At 40.9% G+C, this 16,443-nt stretch overlaps 1 protein-coding gene across 1 annotated transcript in view; it reads right to left on the bottom strand.

The window, feature by feature from the left end:
• LOC138763834 (nardilysin-like) overlaps positions 1 to 16,443 on the bottom strand; it is a 143,052-nt gene that overhangs the window by 24,671 nt on the left and 101,938 nt on the right. Inside the window, exons 23-27 of the mRNA XM_069938656.1 lie at positions 14,339 to 14,370; positions 13,965 to 14,103; positions 13,073 to 13,120; positions 11,668 to 11,720; positions 4,086 to 4,169 (exon numbers count right to left, since the gene is read on the bottom strand). Of these exons, the coding sequence (XP_069794757.1) occupies positions 4,086 to 4,169; positions 11,668 to 11,720; positions 13,073 to 13,120; positions 13,965 to 14,103; positions 14,339 to 14,370 (356 nt within the window). The remainder of the gene's footprint in view (positions 1 to 4,085; positions 4,170 to 11,667; positions 11,721 to 13,072; positions 13,121 to 13,964; positions 14,104 to 14,338; positions 14,371 to 16,443) is intronic.

Below are 16,443 nucleotides of genomic sequence, written 5' to 3' on the forward strand. Positions count from 1 at the left end.
TATGCAGATAAGAGGTTCGGTGAGAAAGATCGAGACCACCAGATGTTATGTGACTCCCAGGTGCCAGAGATATTGCTAGTCAGGGATGTCTCAGATTGAGTCCACAGCATTCTGAAGTGGGAGGGTGAGAAACCAGATATTGTGGCCCATTTTGGTATCAAGAACATAGATAGGAATACGGATGAGGTCCTGAAGTGGGGCTAGAGAGTTAGGAAGGAAGCCAGAAAGCAGGACCTTATTAGTGGTAATCGCAGGATTGCTGCCTTTGCGAGAGAGGGTAGGAATAGGATGTTGTAGTAGATGAATGCTTGCTGAAGAGTTGGTGCCAGGGGGCAGAGTTCAGATTTGTGGATCATTGTGATCTCTTTTGGGGAAGGTACGACCTGAACAAAAAAGGATAGCTGCACTTGAACTGGAGAGTTCAAACACAGAAGTGTTTAATTGAGGAAGGGCTTATGACTGTGGGATGAGGCAGGAACAGATATTCTCAGAAGAAAGCACAGATGGGCAGGATGTTTTAGGGACGACTTGAGCAAGGTTTTGGATAGGTTTGTCCCATTTAGACAGGGAAAAGATAGTAGGAAAAGGGAATCAGGGTTGACAAAATAGCTGAGGCAGCTAGTTAGAAAGAAGGAAGTATTTATTAGACTTAGAAAGCAAAATCCAATATCCTGGTGGGCAGGTTTGCGAGAGCTGCTAGGGAGTTTTAACTAATTTGGCAGGGGGATGGGAACCAGATGGATGGGAAGACAGAGAATTGAGGAAGGTGAAAAGGATGATGCAATATATTGTGGGCTTATTAAGAAGGACAGGCAGGGGAGGAACCATAAATTATGTCAATTGGAGGATTTGAAATGTGTCTATTTCAATGCAAGGAGTATTAGGAATAAAGGAGAGCATGGATCATTATGTAGAATAATAATGTAATGGCCATTCCATTCCATAAGGACAGGATTGCTGATGCAGGTACCACGATTTATAGATGCTTTAAAAGGGATAGATGTGACAGATTGATTATGTTATATTTTATATTATATGTAGATAAGTTTTAAAGGAGATAAATGGTGGCAGGTTTTTTTTTAAAGAGTAGGTCACATACAAACACTTCAAAACAGATCTCATTTAAAATGCTGGAGCTCTGCTCAAGCCAGACAGTCCAGGCTCCGATGCCTTTGCAAAAACTTTAAAGAATGCCTAGAAGGACTTCACAAGTAGGTGTTAATTGGGCATGCTGTGGAGTAATGGATTATTGTTTTAGAAAGCAAAAGATAAATGAACTCGAAAGATTAGGTCTGGAGCTGCAGTCTGTCTGAGTGCAGTTGGCTGTTCTAAATGGGTCATTTGGTTTTCTCAGAGAGAGCGAGGATATTCAGTTTTACAGTTCAGCAGCAGCTGGGACTGGAACATGAACATGACAAGCTGGCAAGCTTGTGGAAAAACCCCATTTTGAAGACGGGTTGTGAGTTCTTAGTTCAGCCTGGTCAAAGCCCTTGTGATCCATACAAGGGGAGAGGACTGGCTACATGTTTCACTTGAAATAAGGGAAACAAAAAGGAAATCTGTGGTGACCTGAAAGAAAGAGGTTAACATCTGGAAAACCCTGATGGGGCAAGTTTCTTCGGCAAGACACTGAAGTGGTTGATAGGAAGGAATCAGTTGTGGGTGTCCAATGAGCAACAAATCTCTCTTTAAAACCCAACAAGAACCTTCCTGAGTGGTAACCATTTACCTTTCAAGCAGCAAAGCCTGGTGAAATTCATAACTGTTAAATTCTGTGCACAGTATAAGAATTGCTTGCAACCAGTGAACCTTGGAAGAGTGAGAAATGAGATTGGACAGCGAATCAAAAACTTATGAACTTACACACACATTACATAGATGTGCGCTTAGAATTAGAAGGGGGTTAAGTTGATAGCAATGAGTTTAATTGTTTTTATGATGAAAGCAACTTTTGTTTAAGTAACCATTTGTCTTGGTGAATTTCTGTTGCTGCTAGGCTTTGGGGTCCTCTGGGCTCATAACATAGGATAGGAGGCAAAAGATGGGGGGGGGGGAAGAAGAGGAAATAACATTGCTGGTCAGGGATTGTATCAAAGCTGCAGAAAGGGAGGATGCTATGGAGGGAGTGTCTATCGAGTCGGTGTGGGTGTAAGTCAGAAATAGGAAGGGAGCAATCAATGTATTGGGAGTGCTGTTATAAGCCCCCAAATAGCTCTCAGGACACTGAAGAAGAGGTAAGTAGGCAAATTTTGGAATGGTGCAAAAATAACAGTTGTTGTTATGTAAGACTTTAACTTCCCAAATATTGACTGGCACCTCCTTATTGCATGAGACAGATCAGGCAGAATTTGTCAGGTGTGTCCAAGGATTCCTGACACAGTATGTGGGCCGACTGACCAGAGGTGAGGCCATACTGGATTTAATACTAGGTAATGAACCTGGTCAGGAGACAGACTGGGTGAACACCACAGCTGCCTGAGTTTTAGCTTAGCTAAGGATAAGGATAAAAGTAGACAAAATGGTGGTGTTTAATTGAGGAAGGGCTTATGACAGTGGGATGAGGCAGGAACAGATATTCTCAGAAGAAAGCACAGATGTGCAGGATGTTTTAGGGATGACTTGAGCAAGGTTTTGGATAGGTTTGTCCCATTTAGACAGGGAAAAGATAGTAGGAAAAGGGAATCGTGGTTGACAAAATAGCTGAGGCAGCTAATTAGAAAGAAGGAAGTATTTATTAGACTTAGTGAGCAAAAACAAAAAGGGCTCAAAAGAATTATATGGTGGCTGGGAAGGAAGTTGAGAAAAGGTTTAGGAGAGCTAGAAGGGGCATGAGTAGGCCTTGGCAAGTAGGATTAAGGAAAACCCTAAGGTGTTCTATGCACACATGAAGAGCAGAAGGATGACAAGAAAGAAAATAGGGTCATTTAAGGATGAAAGATGAAAATATGTGCCTGGAGGCAAAGGAGGTCCTAACACTTTGCTCCTGATCTTTTACCTGAAGACTGTCTCCCAAGGACCTAGCTTCTTCATTCGAAGAATAATCTCTGATCTCCATCAATCTGCCTGCATTTTAATGCAAAAACCTCTCAAGCTTTTGATCTGCAGTGAATTGTGGACAATCCTCTTGTAAACTTAAGTGAGTCTGCTCTGCAACATTTCCAAGGCCAATATATTTTCTTTCAATACAGAAAAAAAAAGTTGCACACATGAAAACAGATAGGGTGTGGTCCCTTATTAAACCTCTATTCCAGCTACAAAAAAAAAATTCACTTATTCTTCCATCAGCTGTCTTCTTGCCCACTTGCTTGACCTAATCGCAGTAGAATTGCCATTATTCAGAATTCAATCAACTGGAAACTCAAACAACCAGCAAAAAAAGGAAATAAACTGTAAATTACAGGAATTACCTGATTAAAGTGAACTTTACATAATTAAATATGGCAATACTGATTCTTTTCAAATTAAGTTTTGCATTGTCTTTTATCTTTTAAACTGACTATTCTCTAATGAATGTATATTAGTTAGACATTATAATAGTGTGTTTCAGTCAACCGGAAAATTCACGTAAGCAGCACCCATGATCTCCATGGGTGCCGGATAATTAGGATTCCATGGTATATCCTTTGAAAATGCTTTACATTTTTCCTCATACATCACTTAAGTTTTGTTTTCCTCTAAGGTATTAAAATAGAATCTGACTGCAAATTGTCATTAGTATTCTCAGAGTATCCCTCCAAGTAATTACCAACCTGAAAAACATTTATTCCTATCCTCCATTTCGTGTCATTAAGTCAGTCATTCATGTTCATCAATTCTGTGAGCCCTTACTTTATTTAACAATTGCTTTCTTCAACTTTATGAATGCTTTTTTTTCAAATCCAAATATAAAACATTCATGCATTGAAGAAATGGGATGTCCACTCCAGGTCACTGTTAGGAGTGGAAAATGTGTGTGTTAAACCTTGCACCGAAATAATAAATCAGCCTGAGTACATGTTCTGTAATTTTCAAATGAAATTGCTGAACCCTTCACTCTGCCCACCGTAAAGATTTGATAAACAGAATGAACAATAAACAAAACATACTTAAATTTTGTTGCCTGTGTTTCCACTGTGATGGAGAATCCCAAGATTCCAGAAGTATTTCGGCAGGAAGGATACACGTGATAGCTGAGAAACACAAGATAAATATCCATGAAGGACACCAACATTTCAAATTGATATATATTGCATTTTTTTTTATTTTAAAATGATGGGCATTTATGGAATAGGGTTAATTTATTTTTAATCAGAGAACAAACGTGAAGGATCTCTCCTAACCAACTCATTTCATGATTTAGTTTTGACTAAAATTAATTCAAATCAGATAATTTCATCTGATTTCATCTATGAATGAAACTTTAGCCACACAGAGCATTATGAACACAAGTTGTAGTTCTTACACTTTATCTCGTGAGAAAATTCCTACAGCAAGCAAACCTTAAAGTTTTTAAACTAATTCAACTTCATTATGACTTCCAATGTGCCAATATTTCTTGCATATGAATGGCGTTAAGTGTTCAATTACTAATCAACATAGGAATAAGGAAGATGAACTTAATGCATGAATCACTACATGGAATTACAATGGCTGATGCAAGTTATATGTTTATATCGAAAGTAAAAAGGGAGGACGGGGGAAAGAAGCAATGCGTATCAGATATAGCATCACAGCTGCAGAATGTTGTGAAGGGATTGTCTGCTGAGTTGGTGTGGGTGGAAGTCAGAAACAGGAGGAGAGAAATCACTGTATTGGAAGTAGTCTATTGGCCCCCAAATAACCCTTGGGACACCAATGAGCAGATAAATAGGAAGATTTTAGAATGGTGCAGAAATAATAAAATGGTGTTGTGGGAGACTTCAACATCCCAAATACTGACTGGCACCTCCTTACTGCAAGAGGGGTAGATGGGGCAGAATTTGTCAGGTGTGTCCAAGAGGATTCCTGACAGAGTATGTGGACAAGCCAACGAGAGGAGAGGCCATACTAATCCAACACTGGGTAAGGAACCTCATCAGGTGACAGACCTCTTGATGGGGGAGAAGGATAGGGGTGCACCAAAGAGTAAAATGTTTAATTGGGGAAGGGTCAATTATGATGGGATTATGCAGGAACTGAGGAGAGTAAATTGGGAACAGATACTCTCAGGGGGGAAAAGCACAGAAGTGATGTGGAGGATTATTATGGACCACTTGTGCAGGGTTCTGGATAGATTTGTCCCTCAGAGACACGTAAAAGATGGCAAGATAAGGGAACTGATTGAGGTGAGAAAGTTAGTTAAAAGGAAGAAGGAAGCATAACAGAAGGTTTAAGAAGCAAAAGACAGGATGGGATCATGATAATTATATGGTAGACAAGAAGGAACTTAAGAAAGGACTTAGGAAAACTAGAAGGATGCATGAGAAACCTAGGCAAGAAGGATTATAGAAAACCCTAAATGAATTCTATGCATACATAAAAATAAAGGATATCAAGAGTGAAGGCAGGGGCATTAAGAATGAAAGGCAATACAAGGGTGGCACGGTTGGCATAGCAGTTAGTGTAATGCTATTACATGCCAGCAATCAGGACCAGGGTTTGAATCCCTGGCTGTTCTCCCTGTGTCTGGGTGGGTTTTCCCAGGTTTCCTCCCACCATTCAAAACATACCAGGGGTTGTAGGTTAATTGGGTTTATATGTGCCTGGAGACAGAGGTAGTAGGGTAGATACTAAATGAATACTTTGTTGCAGTATTCAACAGAGAGAGGGACCTTGACCAATAGGAGGCCAGCATAGAACAAGATTAAGAGCTGGAGCATGTTGAGATTAAGGAAGAGGAAGTGCTGGATCTTCTTAAAAACATTAGGATTGATGACCCCTTGTCCAGATGAGATTTACTTGGGATTTGGTAATAATTTTTGCTTCCCCGCAGCCACAAGGAAGGTACCAGAGAATTGCAAATGCCATCCCTTTGTTTAAAAAAGGGAGAACCCTGGGAATTGTAGACCAATGAGTCTGATGTCTGTGTTCGGAAAACTATTGGAGAAGATTCTTGGGACAGGATTACAAGCATTTAAAAAAGCATAGTCTTCTCAGGGATAGTCAGCATGGCTTTGTGAAGGATTGGTCAATTCTCGGGATCCTGATTTTGTGTTTTGAAGAAGTAACAAAAATTGATTAAGGAAGGGTTGTGTATATGGATTTTTGCAAGGCAATTGACAAGGTCCTGCATGGTAGACTTATTCAAAAAGTCATGAGGCATGAGATCTTGGCTGTGTGGATTCCGAATTGGCTTGCCTGCAGAAAGCAAAAGGTAGTAGTACAAGGAATATAATCTACCTGGAGCTCAGTGACTAAGGGAATTCTGCAGGAATTTGTTCTGGGGTCCCTGTTTTTTGTGATTTTTATAAATGACTTGGTTGAAGAAGTAGAGGAATGGGCCAGCAAGTTGCATGTAAGCTGGGCTTCATTAGTTGGGGGATTGAGTTCAAGAGTTGAGAGGTAATGTTGCAGCCCTATAAAACTTTGGTTAGTTCACACTTGGAATATTGTGTTCCATTCTGGTTGCTCAGTACAGGAAGGATGTGGAAGCTATGGAAAATGTGCAGAGGAGATTTACCAGGATGTTGCCTGAATTGGAGAACATGTTTTATGTTCCAGGCAAGATTACAGAGCAAGGGTTTTTCTCCTTGAAGTGAAGAAGGATGAAGGGTGACTGTAGTGGTCTACAAGAACATGAGAGGCACAGAGAGGGTGGACAGCCAGCACCTTTATCCCACAGCAAGAGTAGCAAATCAGAGAACATCTGTACAAGGTGAGTGGAGGAAAGTTTAGGGGAGATGTCATGGGTACATTTTTTGTCCTTTTTATATATATATATATATATATATATATATAATATATACACACATTTATATATAGTAGTGGCTGCTTGGAATGCATTGCCACGAGTGGGGGTGGAGGCTGGTTCAATAGGGACATTTAAAAAAACTCTTAGGCACACGGATACAAGAAAAATGGAGGGTTGTGGATGTGTGTAGGGAAAGTTATTTTTTTTAAATTAACTTCATATACTTTGGTACATTATGGACTGAAGGACCAGTACTGTGCTTTTATGTTCTGTTTATGAAATTATAAAAATTATAAATGAATTTTCCCCATTCTAAAATTAGATTTTTGTTGACCTATTTATGTACTTCAAAAAAAAGACATTTGGCTTTCCCTCAAGAATACACAATCGAGACCAGCATTCAGAAAATAAGCTTAAAGCATCTAAAACTGCTTTATGCTTTTATATAAGAGAGAGCATTGAAAATTCACCTGCTCTACCAACAATCAAGTCAATCTTAGGACTTCATTTTGGAACCAGTGACAAGAAAATCATTAAAGAAATTATCAGGAGCCCACACAAGACTCCTGGACATCCACATCTGTACTAGGTGGGTAGCGTCTCAGGGACCGAGTCAGGGACCTGGAGCTGCAGCTCAATAACCTCACTCTGGTCAGGGAGAGTGAGGCCATCATTGACAAGAGTTATAGTCAGGTGGTCTCACCAGGGCCACGGAAGGAGAATAGTTGGGTTATTGTTAGGAGGAAGAAAGAGAAAGATCAGGTTCAGGAGAGAGCACCTTAGCCCTCAGCAATCGGTACTCCTCCTGGAGTACTATTGGGAGGGACAATCAGCCTAGGGAAGGCAGCGGAGGCTGCACCTCTGGCTCAGGGTCAGCCTCTGTAGCCCAGAAGGGTAGGGAAAGGAAGAGGAGGGCGATAGTTATAGGGGATTCGATGGTAAGGAGGACTGATAGGGGTTTTTGTGGATTCGATAGAGGAAACCAGATGGTAGTTTGCCTCCCAGGTGCCAGGGTCCGGGATGTAACTACGCGAATCCAAGACATCCTAAAGGGGGAGGGTAATGAACCAGAGGTCGTGGTACATATTGGTACCAACGACATTGGAAGGAAAGAAGAAGTGGTCCTAAAGAATGAATATAGGGAGTTAGGTAGGGAGCTCAGAAGGACCACAAAGGAAGTAATCTCTAGAGATTACTTCCTGTGCCACGTGATAGGGAGGGCAGAAATAGAATCAGGTGGAGGCTGAATGCGTGGCTAAACGGGTGGAGTAGGAGTCAGGGATTCAAGTTCTTGGATCACTGGGACTTATTTTGGGGGAGGTGGGACCTGTACCATATGGACGGGTTGCATCTGAATCCCAGAGGGACCAGTCTCCTGATGGGGATGTTTGCTAGGGCTACCAGGGGAGGTTTAAACTAGTACGCTTGGGGGGAAGGGGGCCACGTAAGGAAGGACAGCAGAGAGAGGTATTGTAGGCAAAGAGAAAAGGCCTATTCACAAAATTTTGGGGTGGAACAGCAGTTGATTGAGGAGGAAAGGGAGGATGGTGACAAACAATAGTGTGGATGGCAGTGAGAGGGATAAGCAGAAGTTAAGATGCGGGAAGTCTCTGCGATGCATTTACTTCAATGCAAGGAGTATTGTAAGGAAGATGGATGAGCTAAAGGTGTGAATAGACACTCGACAGTAATGATGTGGTGGCAATTAGTGAGACGTGGTTGAAGGAGGGTTGTGACTGGCAGTTAAATATTCCGGGATTTCGCTGCTTTAGGTGTGATAGAATTGAAGGGGTAATGGTGGGGGGGGGGGGTGGGTGGTGATGTGGCATTGCTTGTCAAGAAGGATATTACAGAGGTACTGATTACTATTATAGGGGTGTATTATAGACCACCAAATGGGGAAAGGGAACTAGAAGAGCAAATGTGCAGAGAAATCAGATTGGGAGATGCAGTCAGTGAGTGGGGTGGATGGATTAGAAAAAATGTGTGTGCAGGATTGCTTTTTACATCAATATGTTGAGGTGCCCAACAGAGAGGGGGCAGTGTTAGATCTACTGTTGGGAAATGGAATAGGGCAGGTGACGGAGGTTTGCATTGGGGAGCACTTCGGATCCAGTGATTATAGTACCATTAATTTCAGCTTAATTATGGAAAAGGATAAGTCTGGTCCGAAGATTAAAGTATTTGAGTTGGGGAAAGCCAGATTCGAAGAGATGAGAAGGGATTTGCAGGGAGTAATTTGGGCTGATCTTTTTTCTGGAAAGGACATTGAGGAGAATTGGAGAACATTTAAAGGTGAGATAGTGAGAGTGCAGAATCTATATATTTCTGTCAGGACAAAAGGCAAGGCCAAATGTTCAAGGGAGTCATGGTTTTCTAGAGAGATTAGGAAGTTGGTGCGGGATAAAAGGGAGGCCTGCATTAAATACAAGAAGCAGAGGATGGATGAGATGTTTGAATGTTACATAGATTGTAGAAAGAACCTTAAGAGGGAAATTAGAAAAGCAAAAAGAAGGTACGAGGGGGCTATAGCAAATAAGGTGAAAGCAAATCTAAAGGGTTTTTACAAATGTCAACAGCAAAAAGAAAGTTAAGGATAGAATAGGTCCACAGGAAAATCAGAGTGGAGGAATGTCTGAGGAACCATACGAAGTGGGGGAGATATTAAACAAATTCTTCTCGTCAGTGTTCACGAGGGAAGGGGATATTGAATTGTGTAGGATAAGTGAGGCAAAAGGGTTAGTTATGGAAAAGATAGAAATTAGTAAAGAGGAGATTTTAGAACTTCTGGGGTATATAAAGGTAGATAAGTCTCCTGGTCCTGATAGGATTTTTCCCAGGTCCTTAAGGGAGGTCAGAGAGGAAATAGCAGAGGCTCTGAAGATGATTTTTCACTGGAGGAGTGTGTGGTGCCACGGGATTGGCGGGTTGCAAACATGCTTCTGTTGTTTAAAAAGCGTGCAAAGTGTAAGCCAAGCAATTTTTGACCAGTAAGTTTGACATCGGTGGTGGGAAAACTAATGGAAGGAATTCTTAGAGATAATACATATAAATATCTGGAAAGGCAGGGATTGATCAGGGACACCCAACATGGGTTTCTGAGGGGAAAGTCGCGTTTGACAAATCTTGTTGAGTTTTTTTGAAGAGGTGACCAGAAAGGTTGATGTGATCTATTTGGATTTTAGTAAGGCTTTCGATAATGTTCCAGATGAAAGGTTAGTGAGGAAGGTTCAGTCTCTAGGGATTAATATAGAGATAGTCAGATGGGTTCAGCGGTGGCTGAAAGATAGGCACCAGAGAGTCATGGTGGATAACTATTTGTCAGGATGGAGGGCAGTGACGAGCGGTGTGCTTCAGGGATCAGTGTTGAGTCCTTTGTTGTTCATCATTTATATTAATGATTTGGATGACGGGGTGGTAAATTGGGTGAGTATATATGCAGACGATACAATAATAGGGGGAGTTGTGGATAGTGAGGAGGGTTTTCAAAGACTACAGAAGGATTTGGACTGTTTGGAACGGTGGGCTGAAAGGTGGCAGATGTAGATAAGTGTGAGGTGCTTCATTTTGGAGGAATAACCAAAATAGGACATATGCAGTGAAGGGGAGGGCATTGAGGAATGCAGAGGAACAGAGGAATCTTGGAATAATGGTTCAGCTTCCTTGAAGGTGGATTCCCATGTAGATAGGGTGGTGAAGGTGGCTTTTGGTATGCTGGCCTTTATAAATCATAGCATAGAGTATAGGAGCTAGGGTGTGATGTTGAGACTATTTAAGGCATTGGTGAGGCCAGGTTTTGAGTATTGTGCAGTTCTGGTCTCCAAATTATATGAAGGATATAAATAAGGTTGATAGGGTGCAAAGGAGTTTTATGAAAATGTTGCTTGGATTGTAGTATCTTGAATACGGAGAAAGATTGAGTAGACTGGGACTTTATTCATTGGAGTATAGAAGGTTGAGAGGGGATTTGATAGAGGTATTTAAAATTATGAAGGGAATAGATAGAGATGTGAATAGGCTCTTTCCCCTGAGGGTAGGGGAGATTGGAACAAGGGGTCATAAGCTAAGGGTTAGGGGCAAAACTTTAGGAGTAATATAAGAGGATGCTTCTTCACTCAGAGAGTGGTGGCTGAGAGGAATGATTTACCAGAAGAGGTAGTTGTGGTAGGGTCAATTCTGTCATTTAAGAGGAGGTTCGATGAGTACATGGATATGAGGGGGTTGGAGGGTTATGGGCAAGGGAGTGGATAGGTGGAACTAGTGGAGTTTCATGTAGATTGGTGTGGACTAGAAAGGCCGATATGGCCTGTTTCCATACTGTAAATTGTTATGTGGTTATTATTTGATTTCTTAGCAAACAATGTAATGCTGGAGAGACTCATCTGTACACTTCCTTCAACCACACCTACTTTGATCAAGAAGATAAAATTCCCATCATCAAACTCTGTTTTTTTCCCCTTGGTTCTTATTTCTTTTGCTAAATATTTAGATCAACTCAAATCTTTTGAAGTTAAAAGTGGACATTTATATTTCTTGCCAGGTTAGGATTTATGAGCTTTTCCCTTTCATATCTTTAATGTTTCAAAATAAAGATGAAGTGTAGCTAATGAATTCTAAGCAGTTGAACTCCATTCCTTCTTCATTATCCTTTTAAAACCAAACACAATTATATCTCCATTGTCTCTTATCAATCTTTAACGACATCCCAATCTTTATTTCACCTTGTTTTCAATAAGGTTATTGCAGGTTGGAGTCTTGAATTGTACATTATTATTGAAGAGTAGCAGAGAAATATTTACCCAAGTGTTTCTTTTGTCCTCAGAAAATCAAAGCAAGGTTCTTCCATGTGCATCTGAAATCCAGGATCAAAACTTTCTCAGCAAAACATAATTCTTATCCTCTATTTAGTTTTAAATAGCATGTATCCCACTTTGGGTGATTAAAAAAAATACTATGCAACAGAAAAGGGTTGAAATATTCAGACACTTTTGAAAAGGGCAACACAGTTAGCGTGGTAGTTAGCACAACACTATTGCAGCGCCAGTGACCTGGATTCTGGTATGGTTCTGGAGGACTAAAAAATCTCAAATGTTACCCCACTATTCAAGAAGGGAGGGAGGTAGCAGAAATGAAATCATAGACCAGTTAGTCTGATGTCAGTGATTGGGAAGATGTAGCAAGATTGTTTCCCATGGTGGAAGAGTTTAGGACAAGAGGACACAACTTCAGAATTGAAGGGCATCCACTTAGAAAAGAGATGCTAGAGGAATTTATTCAACCAGAGGGTGGCAAAGTTGTGGAATTTGTTGCTACATGCGGTTGTTGTGGAGGCCAGATTACTGGGTGTACTTAAGGCAGAGATTGATACGTTCCCGATTAGCCAGGGCATCAAATGTTATGGGAAGAAGGCCAGGCAGAGGGGCCGAGTGGGAAAATGGATCAGCTCATGATCAAATGGTGGAGAAGACTCAAATGGACTGAATAACCTATTTTTGCTCCTATACCTTATGGTCTAAAAGGTAAGTGTCCTTTTACACAAATCACTCAGTTAGGAAATTCAGCAAGCAATTCTGAAACCAAAAGGTTGATAGATACTATGTCACCTGCAGAATTTTTTCAACAATTGCGTATTGTTCATAAATTTGTCTTGCTCCCAAAGGAAGGATATACTTGTGGTAAAGAGATTGTAGCAGTTTCACCTATTTGATTACTGAGACAGCAAGTCTCTCATACAAGGACAGGTTAGCCAGATGAGAGCTCTACTCAAATGAGTTGAGAAGAGTGAATTTCACTGAATGTACACAGGAGCTTGACAGGAGAGATGCAGAGTTCATGTTTCCCCTAGAATGACCGCCTAGAACCTGGTTGTGGTCTCAAAACAAGGGCATGTTTAGATGCGGAAATCTCCGTCATTTCAGGCCTTTTGGTTTTAGGATAGATAAGAGGAGATTTCTTAACATTCAAAACTGATCGACAGATTTTCAGATATTAAGGGGGATCAAATGACAAGCTGTTAGTGCAGGAAAATCGCACAAACGAAATTCCTAAATTTGCACATAGAATCTAAAATGAAGTGCAGTGAGAAACAGTTCAGTAATATTGAAGATTACAAAAGCCTGACAAATGTTAACAGTCTCAATTATTCTTTCAATAAATTCTAAAATTACTTCTCTCGTACATTGATTTTGTTTATCATTTACTTACAATAAGTAGTTCCATGAGGGCATTTTCCCTTACTTTGTAACAACCTGACTGAAAAGTAAAATATTATAATTAAGTATTTATTCTTAAAGGATTTTTTCTTATTCATAACAAAATTAAGCAAGTAACAATGTTGAAATGATTATGATTTAAGTACATTTTCTATTTCAAACAGATTACACAAGGATTCCTGTGAGAATACCAAGTATTAAGTGTCATTGAGTTGTATAGCACAGTAAGAGGTTCCTCTAGCAAAACGCTGGAGAAACTCAGCAGGTCAAACAGTGTCCTTTGACATTTCAGGCTTAAGCCCTTCATCAGAGTATGAGAAAATGCCGGCAAGTGTCTGAACAAAAGAGTAGAGGGGGAACAAGGTGTGGGGGTAGCAAGACAGGAGATGATAGGTGGAGACAGTAGGGAAGGGACAGCAGCAATGAGGTAGAGTGGGGATGGTAGGCCTGTGTGGGTGAAAGAGAGGAAAAGGGTGGGGGGAATAAAAGGGAAACAGGTTTAATGGAAAGCAGTAAAGTCAATGTTCATGTCATCTGGCTGGAAGATGCCCAGATGGAAAATAAGATGTTGTTCCTCCAATCTGAGGCTGGTCAATGTGGGACAGTACAGAAAGCCATGGATAGACAGGGAATGTGACCCCCCCGAATTGAAATGATTGTCAGTGGGAGGTCGCTGTGGTTGCGAACGGAGCGGAGATGTTGAGCAAAACGATCTCCCAGTCTGCAGCCAGTCTCTCCAATGTAGAGAATGCCACAAAGGGTGCATCGGATGCAGTAAATGAGAAACAAGTTCTTTGGTCCACAAAGTCTGCATCAACCATCAATCATCTGAAAATTGCTAAAATTGGGTGGAAAATGAAGAATATTGCTTCTAGTTAACTCACCTGATAATAAACAGTGACTTCTGAATTGGCATCATTTCGGTTTAGAGACTTTATTTTGCACACATGTGGCTGATCAGGTAATTCCACAACCCTGAACTGGACAGGTACCTTCTCCTCAAGTGGCTTGCACTGCAGCTTCCTGCAATGCAGTTAACACATTTCTTAAACAAAAGTAAAGTAATTGTATTATCATTTTTAAATGATGTAGCATGAAGGCAATAAGAAATTTAAACAGTATTTCAGGCCTTTTCAGAAATTTTCATTTTGTTTACCAAGGAGAATATTGTGTTTTTCATTAGAATTCAATATGAATAATTTTTGGGAATCTCCCAAACCAAATGCTTAATGTGATAAGGAGAAGGAAAACTACTTACTTCACAATATAATTTAGGAATTCAATAGATTCCTTGGAAATAGAAAAAAAAGCATTAGTTTCAAGTAACAACTCAAGGAAATTTGACAAATAACAAATAAAAGTACAGTAAAATTCCCATTATCCAGCATTCAATCAGCGGAAAACTCCAACAACTTGTTAAAAAAAAATTGAGGAAATAAATAAATAAAATTTAAAATAAATAGGAATAATAGCTATTATTTTAAAATTGTAAAAGCAAATGTTCTCCGAAACAACACACAACCCCTTCGAAGCAAACATTCAGCCAGTGGAGTAACCCGGTCATGTCCCTCCCACAGCAGCTGTTTGAATAGTTTCAATAAAGTTGTGCTTGAATAAAATGGTGGCACCCAGGATGAAGATCCGCCCAATGCTGCTTGCTGTCTCCCATCATTGCCAGATAATAATATACTAATTAAGATAAAGATTCTTAAGTACATTAGTAAGGCTTTATCCATAAACTTGGGGAGAGGGTGGGGTTAATTATGACAACAGCATAGTGGCTAGTGAAACTCTGTTACAGCTCTCACGGATGGGGTTTGAACTTAAAGGAAGGTGCACTAAGGGCCTGACCGGAACATTTGCATCGAGATGAATCAGGTTGTCAGCGCGAGGAAGGTATACACAGGGCTTAGCTGGGACAGTGGCGTGGAGGCGGGTCAGGTTGTCAGAACAACAAAGGTGCAACAAGGACCTGACCAGGACATTGGTGCAGAGGTGAGTCTAGCTGCGCCAAGGGCTTGACTGGGACACTAGCGTGGAAGTAAGTCAGGTTGTCAGCATGAGGAAGGTCCACTGAGGGCCTGACCATGACAGTGGCATGGAGGCAAGTCTCGTGGTGCCAAGGGCCTGACCAGGACACTGGCATGAGGTGAGCCAGGTTGTGTAAAGGGCAGGTGAGGAGGTCCTGCAAGGAGAGATCAGGGACTTAGGCACTAAGTTGAAGAAGACCTCCAGCATGGTGATCTCAGGATTGCTTCCCGTGCCACGTGCTGGAGAGGTTAGAAGTAGGATAAGGCAGTTTAACACATGCCTGGGGACATGGTGTAGGAGGGATGGGTTTAGGTTTCTCGATCACTGGGCTTTATTTCAGGGAAGGTTGGATCTGTACCGATGGGAGGGATTGCATCTGAACTGGAAGGGGAATAATATCCTTGCAGGTAGGTTTGTTAGTTTGCCCCAATGGGTTTAAACTAGATTTGCAGAGAGAGGGGAACTAGAAATTTAAATTTAAATTTTGTAAGTTATTAGAATTACCTGATTAAAGTGAACTTTACATCATTCAAGCCTACAATACTGATTATTTTTTCAAATTACTTTACATTTTGAATTGTATTTTGTCTTTTAAATGGTGTAATCTTCATGCAGATGTATTAATAGGCATTGTAAGAGTGAGTCTCAGTCAACCGGAAAATTTCACATTTTCGGTATCTGCGATCCCCATAGGTGATGGATAATGGGGATTTTACAGTAATGTGATTAAAGTGGATCAACAACAAAATAAATTTCTCCTATCAAAATACGATTAAATAAAATATTATTGCCCCCTTCACTTCCTCACTCTACATACTGCCCTCAGCAATATCACTTACCAATGTTTGAGCAACTCCATATACAGATGCCTAACCTTTTATCCCGAATTGTCAGGACTGGACAACTGCCATTGTTCAGAATCTTCCGGATTTTGGAATCATTTAGATTTTGGCCCCTTTAAGCAAATACCTCGTACCTAGCCCCCACCATCCATCCAGAGCTGTTTCAGCTGTATGGGGAATTGTGGGTAAGGAAGATGGCCATTGCTCATTCATTGAGCCAAACGCCGTCTGCTTTTCTCCCACCAGGTGCTCAGGGCCGAGTCGTCTTTCCACCAAAGGTAAAGGGAGGGCGCCCACAAGGGGGCAGGGACAAGGGGGAGGGTTGCCGATTTTTGGAATTCCAGATAAAAGGTTAGGCTCCTGTAATTTCAGTTTGTCTTCCCTGCCCGCTTTGTCAAGTTCTCCACTGCCTCCGTGCTATTAAACTTCTAGTATGGAATTGTAGTTTACTTAATCTAAATGGTAAGAAGGTTTAAACATTTCATAACAT

Source organism: Narcine bancroftii, chromosome 5 (genome assembly GCF_036971445.1).
Source record: "Narcine bancroftii isolate sNarBan1 chromosome 5, sNarBan1.hap1, whole genome shotgun sequence".
Taxonomy (NCBI): domain Eukaryota; kingdom Metazoa; phylum Chordata; class Chondrichthyes; order Torpediniformes; family Narcinidae; genus Narcine; species Narcine bancroftii.